The sequence below is a fragment of the Nanorana parkeri genome, unplaced genomic scaffold (genome assembly GCF_000935625.1).
Source record: "Nanorana parkeri isolate BGI_ZX_2015 unplaced genomic scaffold, ASM93562v1 scaffold67, whole genome shotgun sequence".
NCBI classification, from domain to species: Eukaryota; Metazoa; Chordata; class Amphibia; order Anura; family Dicroglossidae; genus Nanorana; species Nanorana parkeri.
This window is the reverse complement of record NW_017306335.1, coordinates 2319759-2347702: the sequence shown is the minus strand read 5'-3', so window position 1 is coordinate 2347702 and position 27944 is coordinate 2319759. Positions and strand designations below refer to the sequence as shown.

Here is a 27944-nt window from a genome sequence, read left to right as displayed (position 1 = left end):
TGTTAGAGACTGATATGAACTTGCAGGAGACTGGTGCCAATTTGCAGCATGCTGCTAGAAGCTTCTGCCAACTTGCAGGTTACTGCTAGCGACTGCTGCCAACATGCTGGAGGCTGCTGCCAGTTTGCAGAATGCTGCTAGCGACTGCTGCCAACTTGCAGGTTACTGCTAGCGACTGCTGCCAACATGCAGGGGACTGCTGGAGGCTGCTGCCAGTTTGCAGAATGCTGCTAGAGACTGCTGCCATCTTGCAGGGGATTTCTAGAGCCTTCTGCCAACATGCAGGATGCTTCTAGAGGCTGCTGCCAACTCTCGGGTGCTGTTAGAGGCAGCTGTCAACTTGCAGGGGACTGCTAGAGACGGCTGTCAACTTGCAGGATGCTTTTAGAGACTGCTGCCAACTCTCAGGTTACTGGTAGAGACTGCTGCCCACTTGCAGGTTACTGGTAGAGACTTCTGCCAACTTCCAGGTTACTGGTAGAGACTACTGCCAACTTCCAGGTTACTGGTAGAGACTACTGCCAACTTCCAGGTTACTGGTAGAGACTGCTGCCACCTTGCAGGTTACTGGTAGAGACTGCTGCCACCTTGCAGGTTACTGGTAGAGACTGCTGCCACCTTGCAGGTTACTGGTAGAGACTGCTGCCACCTTGCAGGTTACTGGTAGAGACTGCTGCCACCTTGCAGGTTACTGGTAGAGACTGCTGCCACCTTGCAGGTTACTGGTAAAGACTGCTGCCACCTTGCAGGTTACTGGTAAAGACTGCTGCCACCTTGCAGGTTACTGGTAGAGACTGCTGCCACCTTGCAGGTTACTGGTAGAGACTGCTGCCAACTTTCAGAGGACTGCTGGAGACTGCTGCCAACTTGCAGGTTACGACTAGAGACTGCTACTGCTTTGAAGGAGACTGCAGAAGACTGCTGCCATGTTAGCAAAGACTAATCCTTTTTTGCTATGTTACAACATAACATGATCACAAATGTTAGTGAACCTGGCATGAACACAAATATGCCCAACTAGCACAAGGTCATATCTGCACTCAATGGAAGGTCAATGTTGAAACAATTAGTTGCTGGAAAAAAGTTTTGTGCCAATGGTGGGTCATTCATAACCAAACAATAAAGCCCAAAAACCCAACCGTAATCTAAATAAAGAGATTGGGATCAGAGGGACAGTGACAGGCCGCACTAAGCGCATTCTTGGACGGACGGTGATGGAGGATCTCTCTTCCAAATGAGGGGCCCAGCCTTTTCTCTACATCCAGATACAGACAGCAGAGGCTCCCTGAAGCCATGCTGAATAATAACGATGTGGTGTGGAGCCCGAGGTTTCCCAGTGACCTAGAAAACTTTCGGTAAACTTGTATCCTAAAAAGTTCGGAAATTAACTTCTCTGTGTTTTAGCCCCAGTCACACCTGAAATATATTTAAGTAGAATGGCCAGAAATCTTTACCCCGCGGACATATTGTCAGAAAAGTCGACAACATTTATTAAACAAAGGTGCCCGTTTGAGACTGAACCAGGAAACTAAAACTCCCATTATGCATTACCTGCTATCCGTGTTTGCTCTCAAGTGGAGGGTTCAGCTACAGACCAGTGGCGTAACAATCGCCATAGCGACCCAGGAGGCCACTATGGAGCCCGGGCACAGGGGGGCCCCGCCTGGGTCGCTATGGCATGTGGGGGTGCTGGCTGTCACAGACACAGCTCAGCAGCGGCCACGGCACATTTCCCCTCATAGCCGCTGCGGAGCTGTGTCAGTGACAGCCAGCCGCTGCGGCAGATGAGGGCGGTGTTCGGAATGGAGGAGGCGGCGCCCGCCTCCTCTTACATCACTGGCCAGCGACCTAAGAGCAGGTGGGGCCAGTGATGTAAGAGAAGGCGGGGCCCGTCAATAGCAGAGGAGGCGGGTCCCGTGGATGGAACAGGGGTCGGGTCCCGGCGACCACAGAGGCGCTGACAGGTAAGAGATCTCAGACCCTTCAGAGCCCACTATAGAGAGTCTATGGTGGGCTCTGCAGGGTCACTCTCCACTGGGGCTCTGCAAGTGGCATAACTAGCAATCATGGGGCCCAATACAAAATTTTGCTATGGGGCCCTGTGATTTCTAGTTACGCCCCTGCTACAGACACATAATATTCGGGGGTCAGGTATTGGTTCCCTAGCGGTACCCGGCTCTCTTTATGATCTGCTGGATAATGTAACCCTCTGATTATTGTTTAGGAACTCCTGAGCAGAACTACACTAGAGACACAGAAACTTGATCTAATGGCGGAGATTTCTACTCTGAAACTGAAGCTGACTGCGGTGGAAAATGATCACACGGACTTTGAGGACAAATACAAAGACACAGAGGTAAGCGGGGACTAACCAGCCAGCCGATATTGACTAGTAATTGATTATATAGCACCCTTTTCTTGCGTAGTGCTGCAGACGAGGGTCCATATTATAGATATAGTCAGTGATGGACAGAGTTGCCAAGGGCTCCCTGTGTCTTTCATTTTCGGGCCCTCCATTAAAATACTGGCCAATAAAAGCTCACTGTGAATCTACTGACAGCTAGATATATGGTACTGGGAAGGGCTCCAGCACCCACCTGACCAACATCTAGTATAAATGGGTCCCTAAGGGCAGCTACACACTCTGTAAAGATGGTATGTCTGCCTCTGGAATGAACAGGTAAATAGGATTACTCTGGGGAAAAAAATGGCAGAACCATATCAAGATGCAATATGACAGAGAGCCTTGTCCATGTGATCTTGCAATACACGGCTAAGGCAAGATACCATAGATTGTCAACGTTGGGGCAATATGTTGGCGCCCACTGGCAGTCTCAGGGCTAATGGATGTCTACACAAGGGAGCTGTTTACAGGTAAATAACATGCCTAAAATACATTGAATGCCTCTGTAATCTTATGGAAGATTGTTGTTGAAATAAATAATCTGGTGACAGGACCTTTTTAACTCTTATAGACGATATTATAATGAATAAGGCCTTCTTTTCTCCCTTTCTGTCCTGACTTCCCCGTTGTTTGCTTTCTCTCCCCGTCTCTCTTTCCTCCGTCGTTCAGTGTCTTCATAAGACAATAACAGAGTTGAGGCAGCAGATGGAAAAGCTGGAGGTGGAACTGGCATTGTTTCAAGAAAAGAGGTTACAATATGGGGATCAAGAGGTGACGCGATGATGCGGCAGCTTGTTGCATGGTGTTGGGTTGTAATCTCAGGATTGTTTTAACCCCCAGCATGCTATGGCTGCCATCTTCTTCCATGAAGAAGCCTTGTAAAGTGCTCTTTGGTCTTCAGTAAGTAGCGCCCATTGTTCGTGCCTAACCAGCGATGGCTCTTTCCGTCCTTCGCTGTGACTTTATGCATAGAAATAAAACAACAAGTTTTGTTGGCCATATCGAACCTTTTGCTCACCCATGATGCACTGGAATCACTGTATCTGCTTGCTGTTGCCAACAAGGTTTGTTCCTTCAGGCATTTTTGGTGGCCCTCACTGTGCCAACCCATAGTGTATCCCAATGCCAACTTTTTTTTTTCTGTGACAGAGTGAGGTAGGGCCAGAAACCCTTTTAGGCGTCTGTGACACCAATGGGGAGATTTACTCTCGCTGCCTTTCATGACTGGATGTTATAATAAAACAGCAAAAAGACACTTTGAAACAGAGGGTTCAAACTTCTGTTAGATCATTATTACTGTCGGTCTCTACCTGTCCCGGTGACAACCGCTCTCCTCATCATCCTGAAAATGAGGGTAAATCCCAAATTTTGGAGATGTTAACAGAAAAAGAGGTGAGGGGAAATCTTCCAATAGGGACACCTATTCCAGTTTCAACTTCCCCTAGAATAGGAATTCCCCTCACTTTAGGATATTTCCATGAACCTTCTATTGCATCTCTGGAACAGGAAGTAAAGGAAGTTTCCCCAATGGCAAACAGAGGGCAAAAAATAACCTGGCATGGGTATTGACCCTTCTCTACTCTACTTCTCTACTGTACCCAAGACTAAAGGTACAAAATACAAAGCCATACTGGGGCATGTACAACATCACAAGGACAGGAAGGGAGTTGAACTCTTCCCAGGTTTATCCAAAACTAACACGGATTAGCTGAAGGTTAGGTTAGGGACCAGCAGGTCTCAAATGCATGTTAAAGCACCTGTTTTGGGGTAGCTTATGAGTCACAGTTGTACCTACCCTAGTATTGCTTTCTTAATGCCCCTACCGACAATCTACCAGGTTGTTTTTTGCCATCTGTGTTGGGGAAACTTCCCTTTTACTTCCCGTTCCAGAGATGCAGCAGGAAGTTTAGAGGAAATCTGAACACAGAACAGGTGTCCGCATTGGGAGATTTCCCCTCACCTCTTGTTCTGGGTACTACTCTAAAATGAGGGGTTTCTCCTCCCTTTCTTTATTGATGACAATGGTCATCAGTACAGATAGGAGTTAACCTCCCCCAGAAGGTACACAGACAGCAATAAAAACTGGCAGAGGGTCTATAACTCAGGGGCAGGCAGCCTTGGCGCTCCACCTGTGCTGAAAATACTAATCCCCTCATGCCTCTATTTGGGAGTCATGTTTGTGGCTGTCTGCATCTTGCAATGCCTCATGGGATTTGTAGTTCCACAACAGCTGGAGTGACAAAGTTGCCTGCCCCTGGTCTAACCCTGCCGTACTCTATCCAAAACTGAACAAAAGCTTTCGCCTAGACATTCACTTTAATGCCACAAAGTCCTTCAGCCCCTTACATCTCCACTCTTATTTCCCATGTCCCAGGATAATCTGGCACCTGCAGTTGGCTCCAAATCTCTTGTCAGACTGCTAACCTGCTGAAATCCAGGCGTGCCATTTCCCATCTGTCTGTAATTGGCCAGTTATCAGGTTTTGCTATGTAGAAGTGAGATTTATTAACTGCCACGGCTACCTTTCCAGTGTGCATGCTGTGTGGTAGGGTATGGCAGCAATACAGATAACAGAAGCGTACAGATTTTCGTTACCTCTGACCTCCGCTCTGTGATGTCGCTGCAATATGGAGCGGAGCTCACTAATTCTTGGCATGTTCAGAAATAGTAGTGTGTCACCACGCTTGGGGATGAAACTCACTGATACTGCTGCCTTCGTTCAGAAATAGCTCTTACTGATGTGTGCAAATTGCATGGTGGATGCCGATTTAACTGCCACTTCCTCCCCTTTGTGTGCTGAAATTAACACACAGGCTGTATAGTGTTCTGCTGTGACATATCCTACATATTAATGACATCCCAGTGTGGAATGGCCATCAGACCGCGCTCTCTCTATCTCTCTCTCTCTCACTTACCTCTCTCGCTTATCTATCTCTCTCTCTCTTACCTCTCTCACTTATCTCTATCTCTTACTTACCTCTCTCGCTCTTTCTCTCTCTCTCGCTCTCTTTCTCTCTCTCTCGCTCTCTTTCTCTCTCTCTTTCTCTCTCGCTCTTTCTCTCTCGCTCTCTTTCTCTCTCTCGCTCTCTTTCTCTCGCTCTCTCTCTCGCTCTCTCGCTCTCTCTCTCTCTCTCTCGCTCTCTCTCTCTCTCTCTCGCTCTCTCTCTCTCTCTCTCGCTCTCTCTCTCTCTCTCTCGCTCTCTCTCTCTCTCTCTCGCTCTCTCTCTCTCTCTCTCGCTCTCTCTCTCTCTCTCTCGCTCTCTCTCTCTCTCTCTCGCTCTCTCTCTCTCTCTCTCGCTCTCTCTCTCTCTCTCTCGCTCTCTCTCTCTCTCTCTCGCTCTCTCTCTCTCTCTCTCGCTCTCTCTCTCTCTCTCTCGCTCTCTCTCTCTCTCTCTCGCTCTCTCTCTCTCTCTCTCGCTCTCTCTCTCTCTCTCTCGCTCTCTCTCTCTCTCTCTCGCTCTCTCTCTCTCTCTCTCGCTCTCTTTCTCTCTCTCTCTCTCGATCTTTCTCTCTCTTTCTCTCGCTCTCTCGCTCTCTTTCTCTCTCCCTCGCTCTCTTTCTCTCGCTCTCTCTCTCTCGCTTTCTTTCTCTCGCTCTCTCTCTCTCGCTTTCTTTCTCTCTCTCTCTCGCTCTCTTTCTCTCGCTCTTTCTCTCGCTCTCTCGCTCTTTCTCTCGCTCTCTCTCTCTCGCTCTCTTTCTCTCTCTGTCTCGCTCTCTTTCTCTCTCTGTCTCGCTCTCTTTCTCTCTCTGTCTCGCTCTCTTTCTCTCTCTGTCTGGCTCTTTCTTTCGCGCTCTCGCTCTCGCGCTCTCTTTCTCTCTCGCTCTCGCGCTCTCTTTCTCTCTCGCTCTCTCATTTCTTTTACCTACCTACCAATGTTATATATATTTAGTCTGTCTTGTCTTTTGTTTCTCATAGATCTGTACTCACTATTTTATAAAGGGGAATTTTTAAAATAAATGTTTTCTTTATACCCACAGCAGTTGACTTTAGTTTTATTACATTGAGTAGACAAAAGGACTACTGATTGAATTGGCTTCTGTAGTCAGCATATCATTTTTGCCCTTTTTTTTTTTTTTTTTTTTGGTTGCCCAGTGTTCTATATGGGTACATCCAACATGCCGTCTATCCTTACTGCTGGGGTGGACAGATAATATGGTTGTGGTATTCAGAAGCCGTTCTGTTCAATCTTGGAGTCAGCAGGCTTTATTTTTAGGAGCCGGCTCCATTGACAACAACTAGACAGAACCTAACTACCTAACGCTAACAGCGTGGATGATTGAATCTTTTGCTGTGTACAATGTATTCTGACAGCGGCACCATCCACTGTCAGAATACCCAAAGAGTGCTTGCAGCTGATTGGCTGCAAGCACTGTTCGGATGATGGTTTTCCAGCATGTCCCATCGGCAAAAGTCGATCTAATGATAGTCTTCTATAAGAGGGTAGGGCCACCCAGGGATCAATTGTCAACCAATTCCTGCTGAATCAGCTGAAATTGACTCCGTGTGTATCCAGGTTAAGGTTCCAGCTGTGATTTTTAAAGAGCATTGGCTACCTGGCCCCTGGGATTTCTCTAGCTCTGCCCTCATGTGTCCTGGCTGCTGTCTGAGCATGATATCCACTCTCTATATTTAAGTTTACATTTACAATAAACTATCCTCATTGTCCCCATTGTAGTCTTCTGGATATCACAGATGTTTTACACGCTGATGCTCGCAAGTAGTTGGTACTAAGTGACTTCACTCATAAGAAGTGCAATGGCAGTTTTATAAGACCGATGCCTGTATAGCTCAAACTATTATATTATCCGTCATGGGGGGTGCAAATATCTGAGTACATTTTGGCATCATCTCTTTATAGGGCCTGATGCAGGAAATGAACGAGCTGCGACATAGAGTGGTGGAAATGGAGAATGAAAGGACTCTATATGAGAAGAAGCTCAAATCCACCAAGGTGAGTGACTAACCTTGAATCCCCTATGTGTTCCTTGAAGAGAACCAGTCACCAGTGGGCTAATGCAAGACTTTGAATATTCCATGTTTAATTATTAGAACTTGCTTCTTTGTTCAGCTTTTCATACTTTGTCTTGGCCCTGAGTCAGAGCTGAGCGGGCCCCCTGACAGTGGCTAATGCTGATAACACACGCTGTGTCTCAGCTACTGATAGTGGATGACAGCATCATATAACAGACTTTTATAGTTGTTTGCATTACTGGACATTTACTTTAAATACGGTACTCTGTTATTTGATGGTGTCATGCACTTTTAGGAGCTTGGAGACAGCATGTGTTATCACCATCACCATTGTTAAGTCTTGCATCTATACTGCCACATGGCCCCAGATGCAGTTCTGCAGATTAAGAAAATGATCCATCTATCTATCTATCTATTTATCTCATTAGATTCAGTCTTATTGCAGGACACAGATGTTGATGTCAGATTTGTGTGTTGGTTTGCTTTTTCTCTCTTGCTCCGTTCTCTCTCATTACTTTCTCTGTCACCAGTCTTTAATGGCCAAGCTTTCTAGTATGAAAATCAAGGTGGGTCAGATGCACTATGAGAAGCAGCGGATGGAGCACAAGTCCCAGACCATAAAGGTGCCGTACCGCCGACGTTGCCTGCAGCCCATATTTCCTGCCTGATCGTTTTACCGGCTTGCGGTGTTTGCATCTGAGCATGTCTGCTGCTGTGGTGTTCTCGAACATGACAACCTCATATTCCTACGAGTCAGAACTTGTTTCTAGTCTATGACAGATTGGGGAAGTGTTCGAACCTCTTGTGATAAAAATCTCAACCTTGATGGATGTTATAGAAAAGTGTTAGTCTTGGGAAATGTTCTCTCTTCTCCTATTCTGGAAGTATTAAAGTGAATGTAAACGTTAAGAATGGCCTTCTCTTATCTGGTCCCTTTTTAGTCTGCTAAATAGAAGTGCAAAAAAACCCCAAACTGTTAAATCTGCCAGAAATAGTGCTGCCCTGTGTCAATGTTATCAGCCCTATCCACTTGTCAGCTACAGACCATCTCCCCCTATGCTATGGAAAGGAGGAGAAGGTAAGGTGTTCTGTAATCCTAAAACACCATGTACATTGAACTGAAATTCCAAACAATTTTTTGTTTGGAATTGTGCAGCTTACCGATGCGGCCGTTGTCACCCGATCATTAACTTGAACAGGTGACAGAGGCCGTATCTAATTCGGAGGTTTGGAATTCCTGCCGCAGGAATCCCAAATTGCACATTTACACATAGAAGGGAATTTATCAAAACTGGAGAGAATAAAATCTGGAGCAGCTGTGCATGGCAACCTATCCGCTCCTCTGTTTTTATTTTTAGATCTGAACTGAACAAACTGAAGAGAGAAGCTGATTGGTTGCTATGGGCAACTGCTCCAAATTTTGTCTGCTCCAGTTTTTTTATAATTCCCCCCACCCAGAGTGAATGAAGCCTCAGGCTGCAAAATCTGTTTTGTGGATACATTTTGCCACTTGATAAAGACTTTCCTCATTTGCTTTGCTAAGCGTTCCAGCCATCCAGGTCCAGATGCAGCCCTTTATCTTAAAAAAAACAAAAAAACAGCGAAGGAAATTCCCTCCAGGAAATGTTTTCATTTTGCAGGATTTGCCATTTTTTTGGTTTTTGTTTTTCTTTTCGCTATCTTTCAGCTTTTCATTGTTCTTTTGCACTTTAGCATAGCTTTCTCCCTGTGTAATACTTTTATAAACTGGAAAAGATTTCACAGCACATCACCAATCTTTATAAAGACATCCTGAGGATCTAAACCCATCTAGGCACTGGTTTGTGTTGCTTTTAGAAGCTGTAAACCCAAACTAGGTGACATAAAATCTTAAACTGTGGGCACAAAAACCTTAATTTAAATGTATTCCTCCATAGTAAAAAAGGATATACAGTAAATCCATGTGGTGTGCACCTAATGCCTTTGCAAATCCAGATGTTACTTTGTCACTGTTCTATTCATAGCCTGAGTAGAGCTGTGGGAGGGGCCCAGCAGGCTCCACCCACTATAGGCTACCTGCAGAAAACTACAGGAGGGGCAATATAAAACCAGTCACCCTGCACAAGGAGAGAGAAGCAGTGAGCGGTCTTTATTACAGGAAGCTCCAAGTTTTGCACAGATCTGGAAGAAATACACAAAGCTCACCAAGATTCAAGGAAGAATACACAGGACTCTTTAGACAATAGTTATTTCCCCCGGAGTTCAGCTTTAAGTTTGCTATGACACTATCATAAAAAACTGTCATGTTTAGCTACATAAGATACTTTTTTGTCCACACTCTTTGTTGCACTAGCACTGCTGATCTCTGGCCTTTTTCTCCCACTTCCTGTCTTCATGCACTCGCTCCACCATCCATCATTGCTGTGGGACACTGACAATGGTATAGGCCATGCCTGGGCAAAGTGTGTCTACCAGGAGAGCTTGTGCAAGGTGACGACGCAGGTTCACTGTTGGGAAACAGTTGTCACCCCATAACAGGAAGTGCCTGCACAAGGACCTTCATGGCAAGATCACCAGGAATTATTGTAACGAAAGCTGCACATTAAAAAGGATTGAAGGCAACTTTTGAAATAACATTACATTTTTTAACTTATGAGTTTTAAATGGCTAGATTTAGGTCTACGTTAAAAAAATGTTTTAAAGGATTGACTCCTCCCCTCCCTGGATCCCTCATGGTTACTGTTTTTTATGGCATGCTTGTTTGTTTGGTGTTTTGTGATTTTCTTTTTTTTTTTTAATCTTTTTTTTGGAATGTATACCCATCAACCCCTTTTAAAGTTTTACCCTTGGTGAACCATTTATGAACCAGAAAACCTGGGGAGGGCTGCTGAGGACCCTCTGGAACTACTGGGTCAACCCCATATTAAAGCCTCCCACCCCATCCAGTGAGAGTGCCATTGCTGATTGTTGTTGTTGTTGTTGTTGTTGTTATCATCATTATTGATCTCTATCCAGTGAGAGCGCCATTGTTGGCTAATTGTACCAGGACATGGTCCATGCAGAGGACTGCTGAAATAAGACACAAATCATTGCCCGATGTGTAAATACAGTTCTCTTCTTATACAGGATGAGCTCGAAATGTTGAAGGAAGAGCTGGAGATGAAGGAAGCCGACATAAGGAGGTTGCAAGAGAATGTGAACGCCCCCCTGGGGACAGAGAACAAAGGGACAAGTGACAGAGGTGAGGAGCTCTCTGCATGTCAAACTTCCTGCAGCCTCTCCGGATGGAGGAGCAGGAATTGCAGATCATTTGTTTTGTTTATCAGGGTTTTGTATTGCAGTAGTTATTTAACCACTTGAGAACCAGCCTGTGATACCCCTTCATCAGCAGGCTATTTTTAAGTGCCGCCACATCACTTCCACGGGTCGCTAAACAGGGTCCCCCGACAGCCCCACTTTGCTTCCCGGGCTCCGCTGCCCCTCCTGCAAGCCCGGCATCGTCATCACGGGTATCGGCGATCTCCTCCCTGCTAAATGGAGCCGGAAGCGACGCTGATTGCATCACTTCCAGATCCTTCGCTTCTTTGAAGTGGAAAGATGACACTAGGGGGTCTAATAGACCCTTAATGTCACCTTTAAGAGAACCTGTCACTACTAACATGCTATCACATAGGGGCCTCTGCTTTCAGGAAATATATCATTCTGGGGGTTTTAAGTAATTTTCTGGCCTGAAATGTGTTTTCTAACATGTTCAAAAGCCACCTCAGCAGCGAAAGTGTCAATGATAATAAAGGAAATTGAGAAAACCAAACTGCGCTAAAATTCCAGAAGTGAAGATGTGATTTGTTGCTCTACATTAGTCCAGTTGCTGCAGATTCACTATATTTCATAAATCCTTTGTCGTCTGACATTACATGTCGTGGCCCCCCCGTGCTCATAATCCTGATATCAGTGCTTGGAACATGTGACCCGCAGGAGACCCCCGGAGCTGTTCTATAAGTAAACACGACCTGTTTACTCTGGACGGGCCCCCCTCTGACTGCAGGCCAAGCATCACACGAACTGCTTTCTATACGTGTTGGAGGACAATGGGCCGCGTTTATGTGTGACCGCCGCCGGAGCCTGCCTGTCTCTGCGTCCGTCAGCTCAAAACAATATAGAGCCGTGGTGGAAACCCGCACTGAATTGAGAGGATGATACAATGTGTTTTCTTTGGCAAATGTAACACTGGAAAAAAAGCCCAAATTCAGACAGAACAGAAAAGGAAAATGTGAAAAATAAAACTTTCATTCTAGAACTGGATTTTACAAATGCCGTATGTGAATGGAACAGATCACCTCACAATTTGTCCATGACCTGAAATGTCTCTGTGACTGGACATTGAACATTAAAGGGTGATTCCACTTTCCCATGTGAATTTGGGGAAATGGAAACCCCCACGCAGTCAGGTGACCGAGCTGACAAAGTGCTTGCCATTTGTGAGCAGAATTTAAAATACAGATCGCAGGGCTGCGCTGATGTGTGCGGTGTATGGTTCCTACTCCGGCAGCCATGGTGGGGTAGGAGCATTCATTGATGGGTAAAGGCAGCAAGAGGTGGGGGGAGAGGGGGCAGATTGGTTGGGGTAATACTATTTTTCCAAATTCGCCTGGGAAAGATGGAATTACCTTTTTATAGAGGAACTTTACCCAGATCTTCAAAATAACAACAAAGACACCTTTAGAAATGTTTAGTAAAGGCAATCTACAAACACATACTTCTAGATAATTGTCGGCTTTTTATTCTTTGCATACCTTGTTTTTCTTTTCTTCCCCTGTCTTCTCACAGTGGCCATGTTTACTAAGGGCAGATTACTAGATCTCCTTTTACTTCCTGGAACTCTGGCACATGTGACTAGGACATGTGACCATGCACATCAATCTCAGGGGGAGGAAAATGCCTTTCCCTGAGATCTCATGAGATTACAGATGAGATTTCCCAGCAATGCATTGCTGACATAACCTTGCCAGGATGCAACACTTGGGCACATTACATAATTTGTGCCAAAGTGGACCAGGAAGTGGAAAAAAAGAAATTGTTGTTAGTAAAATTAAAATCTGTTTGTTTAGCTAATGAATGTGTAAGATGATTTCATATCAGCATGCAGAGCTGCATGCTGATGTGATTTTTTTAGTCAAAGGGGGTGAAGGTCTGCTTTGGGTAGTTTAGATTAAAGGCCATGTAGACCTTTTGGTCAATTGCAGCTTACCAGTCCTTAGAAGTGATGTGAACTTGTAACTTCCTGTTTCAGGTGACAACACTGGGCCTCTGCTGCACTGAATAGTGTTGTCAGCCGTGCCTGTTTCTCTCTTTATGGACTTTTTAAAATGTCTGGGCCAAGCTGGTTTCATGTTCTTGTTGTCTTTTCCGTTCTATTAGATATGGAAGTGCAGAAAATGAAGAAAGCTGTTGAGTCGCTGATGGCCGCTAATGAAGAGAAGGTAGGTGCTCCTTTTTGGTTTAGGTGACCCATACTGTAAAGAGAACCAGAGACGACTGGGCACATGTGACAATAGCCAGTATTACATTTATATTGATATCCATGCTCATTGTGTCACTTCCAGGTATTTATTACCTCCCACAGAGATCACAGAGTTCGCCCTGACAATGTCTTCATCTACTTCTCTCTCCAGAAAGATGGAGCCATCTTTGTTCAGGCATCATCCAGGAAAGGGGGTGGGCATCGTCTAGGAAAGGGGGTGGGCATCGTCTAGGAAAGGGGGTGGGCATCGTCTAGGAAAGGGGGTGGGCATCGTCTAGGAAAGGGGGTGGGCATCGTCTAGGAAAGGGGGTGGGCATCGTCTAGGAAAGGGGGTGGGCATCGTCTAGGAAAGGGGGTGGGCATCGTCTAGGAAAGGGGGTGGGCATCGTCTAGGAAAGGGGGTGGGCATCGTCTAGGAAAGGGGGTGGGCATCGTCTAGGAAAGGGGGTGGGCATCGTCTAGGAAAGGGGGTGGGCATCGTCTAGGAAAGGGGGTGGGCATCGTCTAGGAAAGGGGGTGGGCATCGTCTAGGAAAGGGGGTGGGCATCGTCTAGGAAAGGGGGTGGGCATCGTCTAGGAAAGGGGGTGGGCATCGTCTAGGAAAGGGGGTGGGCATCGTCTAGGAAAGGGGGTGGGCATCGTCTAGGAAAGGGGGTGGGCATCGTCTAGGAAAGGGGGTGGGCATCGTCTAGGAAAGGGGGTGGGCATCGTCTAGGAAAGGGGGTGGGCATCGTCTAGGAAAGGGGGTGGGCATCGTCCAGGAAAGGGCTTTAACTACAAATACCAACATGCAAGTCATTCCTGTAACTGTCAGTCTTGCAATGCCTCATGGGACTTGTAGTTTCATAACAGCTGGAGGGTTGGAGTTGTCTACCCCTCATCCAGGGTCACTATCTACTCCCTGGACTGAGATGCCAGCTCACAGATCAGAGTTGCGTAAATCCTGGTGTCTGTGCAGTTCTTGGCTGTGTTCACAAATGCCTAATACAGATCAGTCCCTGCTGCAGCCTCTCAGCTTGTGATTTGCTACACATTTACAATGTTGCAGTCGGATCACTGGGGGAGAGGAGACTGAGGAAATGCTTCCTCCTGCCTGCAGCAGACTGATTACATCATCTCAGCCTAGGCACAGTCACTGACTGAAGCTCAATGTTGGCTTTTTAATGATAAAAGGATTTCTTTCCTGAGAAGTTATACTGTCGCTGTGCATTGTAATATATCAATCTGAAACAAAAATATGGAAGCGCACCGCTGTGATATGATCAGATCGCTCGTTGGCTGTGTGGGAGCTGGTGTGCATAAACTCTTCAAAAAACCGGGAGAGGAGCCCCGTGTAGCATATTAATCAAAACACAGTATATAGGATTGAAGTGGTAAATGCGTGACTTACAGTTAGGATGTCATCGGTCGGCAACCGAAGTCCCTGCAGTCACGTAAGGGTAACGATACTGGTCCGTATGCTACTGGTCTGGAGTGTCCAGGTTATCCCCGGGTTATCCCCAGAAACCGTGTCATCGGCTGGCCATGCCGAGCCGCGGCAGCTGGATCAGGAAAAGAAAACCTTGCCCGGCAGTAAAAAACCGCACTGAAGAGTGTGTATCGGTGCGGTATACGGCGCGAACACTGGAGGGTCAAACGGATACAGTGTGTTAACTGTTAGTCACGCATTTACCACTTCAATCCTAATCATTCAGCCAGTTATACCCTGTTTCCCCGAAAATAAGACCTACCCTGAAAATAAGACCTAGTACTATTTTTGGGAACTGCTAAAATATAAGACCTACTCTGAAAATAAGACCTAGTTGTGACCATCCCGGGGCCGGTGGTGGCATACGGGGGAAATGGAAGAGCCGCAGGAGAGAATCAGTGGTGCCAACGAAGCCAGCCCTAGAGGAAGCAAGGTGGCATCGGAGGGAGCAGAGTCGCATAAGAAGATGCCTCCTCTATAGCGCCGGCTCCTGTCACAGGTGGAGTGATACCAAATGCACGCCGCTTGTGAGAAATCAATAGTGAAAGTGCACTTCGCTCATTCTGGCCAGCGATTGGTTAGCAAATTGCTCTTGGAAAGGTATGGCACCCCTGATTGCCCTGATCACCATATTTTTGTACATGAATACATGTAGACTTTTCTACATGAATAAGTGTGGATTGTTGTACATTAAAAAAAATTAAATAAGACCTTCCCCCGAAAATAAGACCTAGTGTGTTTTTTTTGAGCCAGAAGACATATAAGACAGTGTCTTATTTTCGGGGAAACACGGTAGCAGGCTGTACAGCATTTATCCATCCATCTATTTATTCAGTTATTGAGGTAGTTGCACTCTTCTATATACTGTATTGTAATATATCAGGAATTTATGTAATGTAGACTTCCAAACTGAAAGGTCCACGCTCCCACGCTGTTCTTTGGTGCTCCTATTCTCTCTCGGTGGCATGTGGGGGCAGCCAGTTGATAGTGTCGTAGCTTTCAGACTTGAGTTGAATTGTCTGTTTAAATAATGGGGTCATTGTGACTGGTTCTCTTTTAATGTCAGGGACAGCCCGGCCTGCAACACAACACACAAGAAAACACAGCAGTGTGATTTTGGGAAGGGGGAGGATGTGATTTTGGGAAGGATGTGATTTTGGGAATAGGGAGGATGTGATTTTGGGAAGGATGTGATTTTGGGAAGAGGGGAGGATGTGATTTTGGGAAGGATGTGATTTTGGGAATAGGGAGGATGTGATTTTGGGAAGGATGTGATTTTGGGAAGAGGGGAGGATGTGATTTTGGGAAGAGGGGAGGATGTGATTTTGGGAAGAGGGGAGGATGTGATTTTGGGAAGGGGGATGATGTGATTTTGGGAAGGGGGAGGATGTGATTTTGGGAAGGGGGAGGATGTGATTTTGGGAAGGAAGGATGTGATTTTGGGAAGGAGGAGGATGGGATTTTGGGAAGGGGGAGGATGGGATTAGGTGAACGTGGAAACTAAAGAACCTTTATTTACAGGACAAGAAGATTGAGGAACTCAGACAGGCTCTGAACAGGTACAAGAAAGTCCAGGACATGGTGGTCATGGCACAGGGTAAGAAAGGTATGTATTGGCATGGAATAATCCGCCAGAATAAAATCTCAACTCCAGGCAGATAGAGACACTGAAAGACACAAATACAGTCTTGTATTTCTGGATATATAATTAAGCAAGCAGTGTAAGTGCCTGAATTTGATTTGGTATTAGCATCTTGCCGTCTCTGTACAACAGAGCTCAGAAAGAGGGAGGGAGAAGCAGCCAATCAGTTGTGCTGCTGTGCAAAGAGCTTGTTGATGGGAGAAGAGAGCAGAGTGACAGATGAGCTCATTCGGCTGCTTTCACTGTCCAGTCGAAGGTCTGTCATTATGTTATGTCTTTTCCAATAATCCATTGAACAGACAGACTCAGACCGATGGGTGCAGTCTTCTAAGCCAGTTACTATACCACATTGTACATCGCTATCAGTTTCCATTACTAAACATGCTGACAGGAGGGAAAAGCAGAATTATGACTTTATCAGTGTCCTGCTGCTCCTTCATTGTCCAGTTAGCAGACTGGGGGCGGGCTGCTTACCTAGCTGTAGTTTAGTTGTTGTTTTTTTATTTTTTTATTATTGGAGTGGAGGGATCACTGGCTTAGCTATGCTGTCTGGCAGGGGTGCCTAGAACACAACACTGGCTGAGCAGAATTATTTTGACAGGCTAGCCAGTACCCCTTTGTGCATGTTAACTGTGTGTTCAGCTTGTGTGCCTGGAGTTCAGCTTCAAGGTTCAGACTGGGAAGCTCTTGCCCTTGTGCACCCCTCTGCCATTTATATAATGCAACACTCCTACAACCCTATTTACATGAAGTGTCCAGATAACATGACCCCATGGCATTCACCGCCGTGGATCTACTCTTGAGATGCAACATTTTATAAACAAGGTGGTAACAGTAAGGCACGCCGCTCTGCAGAATCTGGATCCTCGGTCTTGGATTTTGGATCTTGGATCCTGGGTTTTGGGTCTTGGGTTTTGGGTCTTGGGTTTTGGGTCCTGGGTCTTGGGTCCTGGGTCCTGGGTCCTGGGTCTTGGGTCCTGGGTCTTGGGTCCTGGGTCTTGGGTCCTGGGTCTTGGGTCCTGGGTCTTGGGTCCTGGGTCTTGGGTCCTGGGTCTTGGATCCTGGATTTAGTCCCATTTTCAGGCTGTTGCCTTGTGTTGGCCGGCCATTATTAACAAATGGCCTGCCTTAAGGCAACACACAATAACTTGCTGCAACGGCCTGTAGTAATGTAAATGAGTATTGCCATCTCTGCAACACATTGATATCTGTTTGCTAAGCCATCAAGCGGTTACTCTCATGCCATTAATGATCAAACATGCAGCTGCGTTATATCACTCATGGGGTGTCTCTGCCTGTAAAGTCGGGCCCCTGTACAGGCATTAAAAAAAATGACACCTTGGTGGTTCCTGAAACTTGATGCCTATTACCGTTTTTTTACCTGTGTTCTGATTTGTTCCTTATAATGAAACATAAATCTGAACGTCTTTTATTTTCTCGTCTTTTTTCACTTTTAACAGTGAAGGATGTGGAAAGTGACGATTCGGTGATCTCAGGCTCGAATTCTCTGGTGCTTGATGGCAATGCGTTCAGTGACATGGATAAGTCTCCGTCTCCTCCCCCTTTGTCGTTCACTCCGAGCCCGGAAGAAGTGCCTGCGAGCCCCAATGTAATGGCTTCTCATGTTGTATCATTTGTTCCATACATATAGATCATTTATAATATCTACCTAAAGTGTATGTCAAGTAACCGACTTCCTGCAGCATCTAATGCACATTATGAAAAGCTCACCGTGTGCAGTCAAATCAGAGTGAGAATGTCAGTATAGCAGAGGAGCCGGTACGCACTCATGCTATTGAGTTTTTAACATGTAGAGTGAAGTTGGAGCACTGGCAGGGAGATTATAGAGGTGGTGTCTCAGACCACCAGAGTCCACCTGAAACTGTCCCCTTTGGGTGTAATGACCCTTCCTGGGCAGGCTCTTGACCAGGGTGGGCAACTCTGGCCCTCCAGCTGTGCTTTAACTAAAAATCCCATCATGTATTTGCCACTGGGAGTCATGCCGTGCAATGCCTCATGGGACTTGTAGTTCCACAACAGCTGCATTCATTGCCCACCCCTGCTCTTGATGCTGCCTGATTTTTAACATATAAAATGACCGGTCAGGTTTGGATTGTCTTCATTTAGAATGCTCATATTTGTAATTGCCACTAGGGTTTGAAAATGATATAACTGCAACCTTGGCGAAGTGATTCTAATATACATTTCAATATTCTTATTTTCTTCTGCTTCCCGATAGCTGAATGTGGAAGTACATACAAGTGTCCTGCAAGTTTCCATCCCATCGTTTACAGCAGCCACAAATTTTCAAAAGCAAGCCGATGTCACGAAAACCGTTAAAAAGGAGGAACCCTCCTCTCCGGTCACGAGGTAAATATGTTACACCCTTTCTGGAAAAAAAAAAGACAATGGAGTAACATTCTTTGTTGTAATCCTACGTCTCCTTTTCAACATGGATTACGCTTGCCCGTTAATTTCCTATGCCCTAAAGAAGAACTCCAGGCAAATAAAATAATAACCCTTGTAGTGTTGGGGTAGCTCCACTGCAAAGGTTAAGTGCTCATTTTGTCTCGGGAGCTAAAATAACAGACGTACTGCTATTTGGAGATCTATACATATTTGCTATGGAGCCCCAGGATCTGTAGTTATGACTGGGGATGCACCGATATATCAGCCGAAAATGTCACTTTTGGCTTAATGCCGAAAGTGCCATTTTTCTGCCGATACATCGGCGCATCCCTGCTGTCCCAGGGGAGAGGAGAGAAAGTGTGACAGCCGGTCAGAGAGCGTCATACTGTGAGCGTCTGGCGTCTCTCCTCCCACACCGCTCAGCCTCCTATCACAGTCCGGCAGAGTGGTGTGGGGGCGGAGACAGCCCACGCTGTCACAGGAGGCTGAGCTCTCCTCCCTGCTCCGCTTGCTCAGCCACCTGTGACAGCGTGTCAGAGAGGAGAGCCAATGCAAACACTCAGTGATCGCTGAGTGTTTGAAGATAATTGAGGACATAGCATGTTGACTATAGCCTCAATTATGAATGAATGGGAAGTGATCTACATCACCTCCTGTTCATTCATAGTTGTGGTGTTAGTAAACAAACAATGTTCTCATGTTATCAATGAACAGAAACACTCATAGAGGATTCCTGTTCATTGATAACAGGGGCTGCAGAAAAAGAGATTGAGGACTCTGTGTCCTCAATCTCTTTTTCTATTTTAAAAGGGAAATATCAGGGCTCCTAAAAGTAAAGTCAAAAATAAAAATATTTCATAAAAAACAATTACTAAATAAAAATACATATAAAAAAATAAAAACGTTATAAAAAATAAAATATTTAAAAAAATTAAAATAAAAAATAATTTTCGGTTTCAGCCTGACAATTTTTTTTTATTTCGGTTTCGTTTCGGTTTCTAAAAGTAAAGTCAAAAATAAAAATATTTCATAAAAAACAATTACTAAATAAAAATACATATAAAAAAATAAAAACGTTATAAAAAATAAAATATTTAAAAAAATTAAAATAAAAAATAATTTTCGGTTTCAGCCTGACAATTTTTTTTTATTTCGGTTTCGTTTCGGTTTTGGAATTTCCATTTTGGTGCACCTCTAGTTATAACCCTGCATATATACACATATATATTTCAGCTGTGTGTCAAGCACTTTGTCTGGAGTTCTGCTTTAACGCTATTAACTTTAGACCATTGAATCTTGTTTTCCAGCGAGGGAAACACCAGCAGTCTATCCACTGAAGACGAATTGGAAAAGCCGCCTGTGTAAGTGTCAGATCTTCTGTCTCTGCTTTCCTTCCAGAATAACAAACACGTATCAAAACAAATGGGTACAAATGGAATAACCAGATATCCTTTACAAATGTCTGTATCCTCAAAGGGCCACCACCTCTATATAACACAATGACTATAAAACAATGTGAGGCTTTACATGTGGCACTGAGGATGATCGTCCAATACACTATACACAGAAGAGGTATGATGACAAAGGTTTACCAAACATGGATTGTATTGTTTATTTACATAACATGTTTAAAGCAATATTCTAGGTAGATTCAAATCCAAAGCTTGATAATGTATATATGTCACTTATCACCAGAAATGTACAAGTAGTCACCTACACACCAAGGTCCAACGTGTTAGTGCGCCTTTATTTAGACGCTGAGAATACATGGTGGCATTGTGGACAGCAACTTTTCAGAACCATTAGCGGACCCTTCATCAGACAAACATTATAACATTGTCACTATGTTTGCTAATGGTTCCGAAACGTTGCTGTTCACAGTGCTACCTTGTATTCTCCGCGTCTAAATAGAGGCGTACTAACGCGTTGGACATTGGTGTGCGGGTGACTACTGGTACATTTCGGGTGATAAGTGACATATATACATTATCAAGCTTTGGATTTGAATCTACGTATAATATGTAAAAAAAAACGTGTTAAGTAATTAAACAATAAAATCCATTTTTGGTAAACTAGCTGTGGTAGCTTTGTACCATTTTCTGTGGTTTTTGGTGCCATTACAGAACCATGGAGCAGGTGATGGTGGCTGGTTATGACTGCAGATGAGGATGTGAACAGAGCAATAGGGCAAAGTACTGAAAGCATCCCAGGGGCAGAATAGAGAGGGGGTGGCAGCTACAGTCATCCTGTAGCCTGCACAATAGGCGGGTTTGTGAACCCCTGGCTCCTGTTTCTGACAGTCAAGATGAAGGTGTTCCTGGTTTCTCTGGTGCCCTTTACCCTTCAACAACACCCAGAGTCAAATTCTGAAGCAAAGGGAGTGTAGGATCTGCTCCCTGCTTCATTTTAGGATCTGCTCCCTGCTTCATTTTAGGACTTTACAGGAGTGTGATTTTAGTCTTTCCATGTCAGTGGAGGTTGGAGAAGGATTTGTATAGATAGAAATTAACATTTTTGTGTGTTGTAGAGCCCAAGGAAATCTCACCGCTCCAATTCCTTAGCCGCCATCAGGACTCCCCAGGTGCTGGTCTAATATGCGCGTCTCCACCTTGGAATGTACCGATAGTAGTATACGAACAGATCGCACTATCCAGAGAATTCCAATACTTCAGACTTTATTAAAATTCACAGAAAATCCAGCATAACAGTGAATAAAAGTGTATAAAGCCACAAATACCAGCACTGTGCACCCCCTACCAGCTACAACCTCTCACATGTTTCATCCGTACGCTTATTCATAGAGGATATATTTATAACATATATATGTATAACATATTCACTGTTATACTGGATTTGCTGTGAATTTCAATAAAGTCTGAAGTATTGAAATTCTCTGGATAGTGCGATCTGTTCGTATACCACTACATTTTTGTGTGTTTCAACAGATCCTCTGAGACCTCCCCCACAGACCTCCCCCTAGGACCTTCCCCACGCACCTCCTCCTGAGACCTTCCCCACAGACCTCCTGAGACCTCCTCCACGGACCTTTCCCACAGACCTCCTCTGTGACCTTCCCCACGGACCTCCCCCTAGGACCTTCCCCCATAATTGGAGGAAGAGTCTATTTTCCCAAGAGAAGCTCACTTCCTGCCATTAACCAGGAAATATTTCACATACATGTGCAGGGAGACGCTCTGCTGATCTTGTCTCTGTTGGAAGTACAAAGTGTCCCTGTGACATGTGAGCTTCTTCTAGATGAGAGATAAACACCCAGCTGGTTCCCTCCGATAAACTATTGTCACCGCTCCTTGTAGGAAGGAATGGCGTGGGGCATCAGCCTTACGTAAGAGCATTGCCTCATTCTAGTATAACTAAACCAAAAGAAACTTGTAAGGAGTATTTAAAATCCCTGTCTGATTTTTTTGTTGATTGCATCGCTCTGGGGAGATGCAGCAAGAAATGAGAGGAAATCTCTCAAAAGTGAGGGGAATCCCCTTTAAGACCATTGTCACCAGAACAGGTGTCCACATGTAACCATAAAGTTTTTCTGAGCTTCTCTGAGCAATCCAGGCAGCTCATGGCTGGTGGGAGGGGCCAGCACAGTGTTATACATAGCTTCCTGAAAACATCAGAGCACCCTACCTCTGTACTTTTCTCAAGAGCCCTCAGACCTGGTGTGAGGCCTTGCATCCTTGCATGATCCAGTAGTCTGGATCGTGCAAGGATGCAAATTTCAAAATGCCTTGATGGTGGATGTCAGTCTTAAGGAGTTGGTACTGCTAGGAAGACTGCATTTGTATGCACTACCCCTGCCCTAGGTTACACCCACATATGATGCTGAGTCTGCCTGATTGAAATAACTCATCCTGTGAATGAAGGGGGTGGGTCAGGGACTTTCAGGTTGGGGAGCAAGGAGCTAGATGATGCTGGATGTCCTCAAGCCAGGAAATGGAGCGGGCTCTAACTGATTTCCTGCAACTTCTAATGCACATTTGAGAAGTTTACTACTAAGCACAAAGCTGATCCTACATGCAGTGAGCAACTATAGCTGCTCCCATATGGCTATATAATTACAAACTATTTATAGAAGAATCAGGACTGCTCTCCTGCCAGACAGGGCTGTGCTGTGTGGCAGAGCTGTGTATATCACAGGGCTGAATGTACAAAAATACAAATCCTTTGGCTGCATTTCTTTCAGGTCTCCTATACAGAAGTCAAGCAGTTTAGACAATCTGAAGAAGACGCCAGAAAAGGTGAGATTTGTTTAGTACAATGGGATTTGCACTGAGAGCCTCACGACTGTCTGCAGCAACCAATCAGATTAGACAGGAGCAGCTGATTGGTTATTAGGGGCAACAAAAGGCTTTCATTAAATGTTTTCCCTTGCAGTCCCCTCTTCTCCCGCCTCCCTCTCTCCTCTCTCTCTCTCTCGTCTTCTCTCTCTCTCTCTCTCTCTCTCCCCCCCTTCTCTCTCTCTCTTCCTCCCCTCCTCTCTCTCTCTCTGCCTCTCTCTCTGTCTCCCTTTCCTCCTCTCAATATTATATACAAGTTGGCACATGTACCTGAATATGTGATGTGTAATGTAGAGAGAAGACCCCTCTCTGTGTCCTCCATACACAGAATGAGAATGACTGAAACTGCTATTCACACCGACCTCCATACTGTTGTATTTTAATTCATCATATTGCCTCTATTAGAAGCCAACTTCTTCAGATTCCGGAAAGTTTGAAACCCTCCCGCCGAGACCCCCTGGACACAGCACCGGAGGGGAAGAGGAGGTATTTGGCACCCGTAAAGCCAGATCGTCGTTCGGCCGCGGGTTTTTCAAACTGAAAACCAACGCGAAGAAAACCGCCAGCACGCCGAATCTAGGTAGGCAACTAATTGTGCTCTCTAACTGCTGACAGGGATTGTCATTGACTGGGACTTGTAGTTCTTCAGAATTGTCACAGTGGATGGGCCACAAAACAAACCAGTGAGTACAATGACACGCCACCTCGCCATCATCTGGGTTGGTTTTCGTAGAAAACGCCGGCACTGTCTAATTTCATGAGAGCAGAGAATTGCCTTTGTACTAAAAATGTTCAATGCTGTGACAGGATGTTTATATATTCTGACATCGAACCTCTAATTACACTCCAGAGCTGGTTCATCCCACACAGCCACCCAGTGTAGACTCTGCATGGAATCTATAATGTGTTCTAGCGAGGACATACTTTGTCATTGTAACAATGTCTATGCGGCTTCAGGATATTTCCATGCTTGCTGTACCATATTCCCTTTCCCATATAACGTATGAGCTACATTCACACCTTTGCATCTCCTATAGCACACATTTTACACGAGTTCCCATCATTTCCTATAGATTGCATTTTGAATTACACTACGGATGCCATATTTTGTTGCAGTTCACACATCTCCCTGCAAAGCTAAGGGTTAATACCTACCCATTCCCCCACCAGCGCCTCCAATCTCCGCTGTCTTCAATGGCTAAACAGGATGATAAACCTGCAGCATCTGACACTTCCAGGAGTGTTGGGTGTCTGATCTCCCTCTGCAGTTAGTGGTTTGTCCACGGGTCACTACAGGACACAACATTGACAAAGGGGCTGGCGGAAGGAACCACAGCACCCAGGGGAGGACCAACCATCGGACAATCCCCAAACTGTGCTGGGTGCATCAGATTTTTTCAGCCAGTGTATTTTCAGCCAGCGTATTGTCAGTGTATTGACAGTGGAGACTGGTAATGATTAACCCTTTCTTTACTGGCAAACTTTAGCTAAAAACAAAATTAATAAGACCCCACGAGATTTTTTTTTTTTTTTTAATGACCTGTAAGCCACTCTGTCATTTGTAGGGAATTATGTAGTGAGTTTGGTATATCTTTATGATTTAATGGTATCCTACTTTTAAGAAGGACCCCCCTATCTTAAAAACGTTCACTACATCACAAAACCATGTGGAGAATTTATCAAAACTGGAGCAGACAAAATCTGGAGCAGCTGGGCATGGCAAGCAATCGGCTTCTCTTTTCTCTCATTTTCAAATCTTAAAGTAGAACGATGAGGTGACTGTAAATCACTCATCCTCATAGTTCGAGCCGACGTGCGACAATGAAACTGTCACACGTCGGCTCAATAGATCGGGAAGTGAGCGAGCGACGGTATGTGTTCGCTCACTTCCGCTCGATCACGTCCCTGCAGAGAGTAGTGGCTGTCACTCACTGCTCCCTGCAGGGATTCCCCCCTCCTCTGTCCAATCCGCCAGCGCTGACTGGCGGAACGGACGGGGGAGGGGGCGGGTACAGCTGGCTCTGCCTCTAGATAGGCAGAGCCAGCTGTCACTCACGCAGCTAGGTGGATCTCGACAGTGATGTCGGGATCTGTCCAGGCTGCGGCTGTCTCAGCATACAGCGAGCTGTAGCTCACGATATACTGAGCTTTGGGTCACGGGAGAATGCTAGTTTGTGTCCCCCCGTGACCCTTAGGAGAACTATGGGGAAAAATACTTACCCATAGTTTTCCTTTAACTATACAAACTGGAGAGAGAAGCTGATTGGTTGCCATGGGCAACTGCTCCAGATTTGGTCTGTTCCAGTTTTGATAAATTCCCCCCTCTATGTTTTCAATATCTTACAATTTTGATTAAAAAGCAGCTATAGAATGAAAATAGAAAAGCCTGTCTCCAGCCAGATGAAGAATAGAAACACAACGCACAGCTTACCCCGTCATGCATCCTTGTAATCCACATTCAGTGCACGGATAACCCTCTTCTGGAGTAATTATCTTAAAAATGGCAAAACCAGCACACGAGGCTCTTCCAAAGAAAATCAAATGTTATTCCACACTCATCTGTACAAAAAAAGAACTGCTGGAGAGTTGCTGCCTTAGTCGTAGCTGCCATGTCAATCATGTTAGTCATGACTAAGGCCTAGTAAGGCAGAAACGTGTCAGAGTTTTTTGTTTTTTTTTAGTACAGATGCATGTGGAAAAAATGTTTACATTTTCTTTGGAAGAGCATGTGACCGAGTAGGTTTCCTGGGGACTACTGGGACCATACTTGGTGTCTCTGCAGAAGTCTGAAATCGGAGTCAGAGCTAGTGCTCTCCATTCAGTAAAGCTCAAGCTCACTGCTGATTGGAGAGCTCTAGCTGTGGCTCATCAGGTGGTAAGGTGTCAGACCTCTGTTTCCACAAGGGTCCCTCTCTGCAGCATGTTGGCAAGGGATGGGTTTTTCTACTCCAGTCTGTGGGTGCTTTCTAAAGAAAACAAACTTTACACACCTTTTGTTTTTGATGTACCTGCAATGTATTTAGTGGATTTATACTTGGAGTTCAATTAAGCTTTTAAAAAAAAAAATACAGGAAACTCCCTTAAAATGGACGCAAACTGGAAACACAACGTAGAACAATGTAAAACACACTGCTTTAATTGTCAAATCTATGTGTGAATGTCTCTGTATGCTGTCACAAGGACATTTCTATGGCTTTTTAAGTCGTATAGGTTGGATCGGGCTGTGTTCTTGTGTTTCTGTTAGATTACCCGTCTCCTCCTGTATTTCTTTCTCAGGGCCTCCTGTAGTGGAAAAACTGTCTGATTTACCCCAAACCCCACTTTTCATTGTCCTTGGACATCCTAGCATAGGAGTGGAAATCTTGTATGTGTCTGTGTCTCTTGCTCCCCCTACTGTTCTCTTTCAGTATTTCTAAACATCTCTCTGCATACTCTCTTCCTCTGGGCTGCGTACAATCTTGTGCACTTAACGGAATTCTGAAGATCGCAGCCGGAGTGCCAGCGCCCCCACCTTAGGTATAGTAAAACTGCATGTCTCCAAAAAAAAAAGAAAACCCTCCGTGCTGTGTTCCCATAATCCCCTAACCCTTACGTTTTGCCGCCTAGCTAAACCCAACTAGAATATCAATCCGTGGATAAATTGTAACTTTTTGTTTTATTTTTTTACCACATCTACTCCATCACTAATTTGTGTGTTTGAAGCCTTTAGCTAATCTTGACATTCATAGTTCCCGGTACTCTTACATGCCAAGCCGCCCAGCTAATCTAGCGCCATCTTGTGTCCAATGTGAGAATTTACCGAGCTGTGGTGGTTTTTAAATATTTGTTGCTTTTAAAGTGTATTTCCACCCAAATTGGGATAACACCTAATTTATATTTGTTACATGTTCTCATTCACATTGCATAAATAGAAAAAGAAATGCTGCTTACCATTGACAAGTTTTCTCTAAAGTGAATTTTCCTCTGGAATAGAAGAGGTATGGGGAGGTTACCATTATTAACCCTGTCTGTACTGTGTGGGCAGATCTCATTACCTAACAAAAAGGGTAAAAGATCTAGAAACATTGGGGGGAATTTATCAAAACTGGAGCAGACAGAAAATGGAGCAGTTGCAACCAATCTAGGGATGCACCGATACTAGTATCGGTGCCGTTACCGAGTACTTGGGCGAGTGCTCTGATACCTTCCCCTATACCGGAACTTCTGGTCAGAAGAAGGGAACATGGAGCCAGCTTCCAGTGCGATCAGGAAGCTGGGAGGCGAATAATGACCCACCTCCCAGCTTCCTGATTGGCTGGGAAGCCGGCTCCTTGCTGATTGACGGGGAAGCCGGATTTCCAGCCAATCAGCGTCGAGCCGGCTTCCTGGCCAATCAGCAAGCTGGGAGGCGGGTCATTACTCATCAGATTGCCTGGGAAGCTGTCTCCATGTCAGCAGAAGCACCTGTATCGGTACTCGACGAGTACCAAAAGCAAAGTACCAGTATTTGTGCTCGATACCGGAAAACCTGTATCGATGTATCCCTACCAATCAGCTTTTCTCGAGTTTGTTCAGTTAAGATTTGAAAATGAAAGAGAGAAGCTGATTGGTTGGTTGCCATGCACAGCTGCTCCAGATTTTGTCTGCTCCAGTTTTGGTAAATCCCGCTAATTGTATGTTAATGAGAGGAAGCTCAGTCTGTCCCTGGTCTTTCTATGGGGACAGGCAGAGTTGCCTTTCATTTGGAAATTGTTCAGAGAAGCTTGTAGTCTGTCTAATGGCCTGCTCAACATAGACAAAGGTAAGAAATATTTTTTTTTTAAATGATTTTTCGTTATGCTTTGTGAATGGGAACACATAACAAGTGTATAGTTGTGTTTCTTCAAATGTTCATAGTGGAACTACACTTTAAGGGCGGTTCCACCAAAAGCTGATGCTCTATTTTTTGTGTGGTCGCTGGCAAGATACATTTGTGCAGATTTAGTCTCTTGGAGAATCCAACAATTGGACATCCTCACCTGAATTTCTAGTGTGTTTTATGCTCCCCTCTTGGGCACTCCACAATGTAGAATTAATTCATAATTCGGAAGTCAAGCGTGTGGCACCCTCCTGGTCTCTTTGAAGAGTGTCACAATGCAAACTTCTATTCAGGAAGCTTGCCATTGCAGTCTCCTAGAGCCTTACAGTGGATCTATGGGCAAAATAAAAAATGGCATATACCGTATGATGCAGTCTGTCAATTGCATCAAAATATCCATTAAAACATTTCTGAGCCCCC

At 45.1% G+C, this 27944-nt stretch overlaps 1 protein-coding gene across 1 annotated transcript in view; it reads left to right on the top strand.

Annotated features, from left to right (window-relative positions):
• PPFIBP1 (PPFIA binding protein 1) overlaps nucleotides 1-27944 on the top strand; it is an 81178-nt gene that overhangs the window by 34808 nt on the left and 18426 nt on the right. The window contains exons 6-15 of the mRNA XM_018576437.1: nucleotides 2225-2356; nucleotides 7264-7356; nucleotides 7907-7999; nucleotides 10482-10596; nucleotides 12774-12835; nucleotides 15866-15941; nucleotides 17447-17595; nucleotides 18226-18356; nucleotides 22594-22648; nucleotides 23093-23267. Of these exons, the coding sequence (XP_018431939.1) occupies nucleotides 2225-2356; nucleotides 7264-7356; nucleotides 7907-7999; nucleotides 10482-10596; nucleotides 12774-12835; nucleotides 15866-15941; nucleotides 17447-17595; nucleotides 18226-18356; nucleotides 22594-22648; nucleotides 23093-23267 (1081 nt within the window). The remainder of the gene's footprint in view (nucleotides 1-2224; nucleotides 2357-7263; nucleotides 7357-7906; nucleotides 8000-10481; nucleotides 10597-12773; nucleotides 12836-15865; nucleotides 15942-17446; nucleotides 17596-18225; nucleotides 18357-22593; nucleotides 22649-23092; nucleotides 23268-27944) is intronic.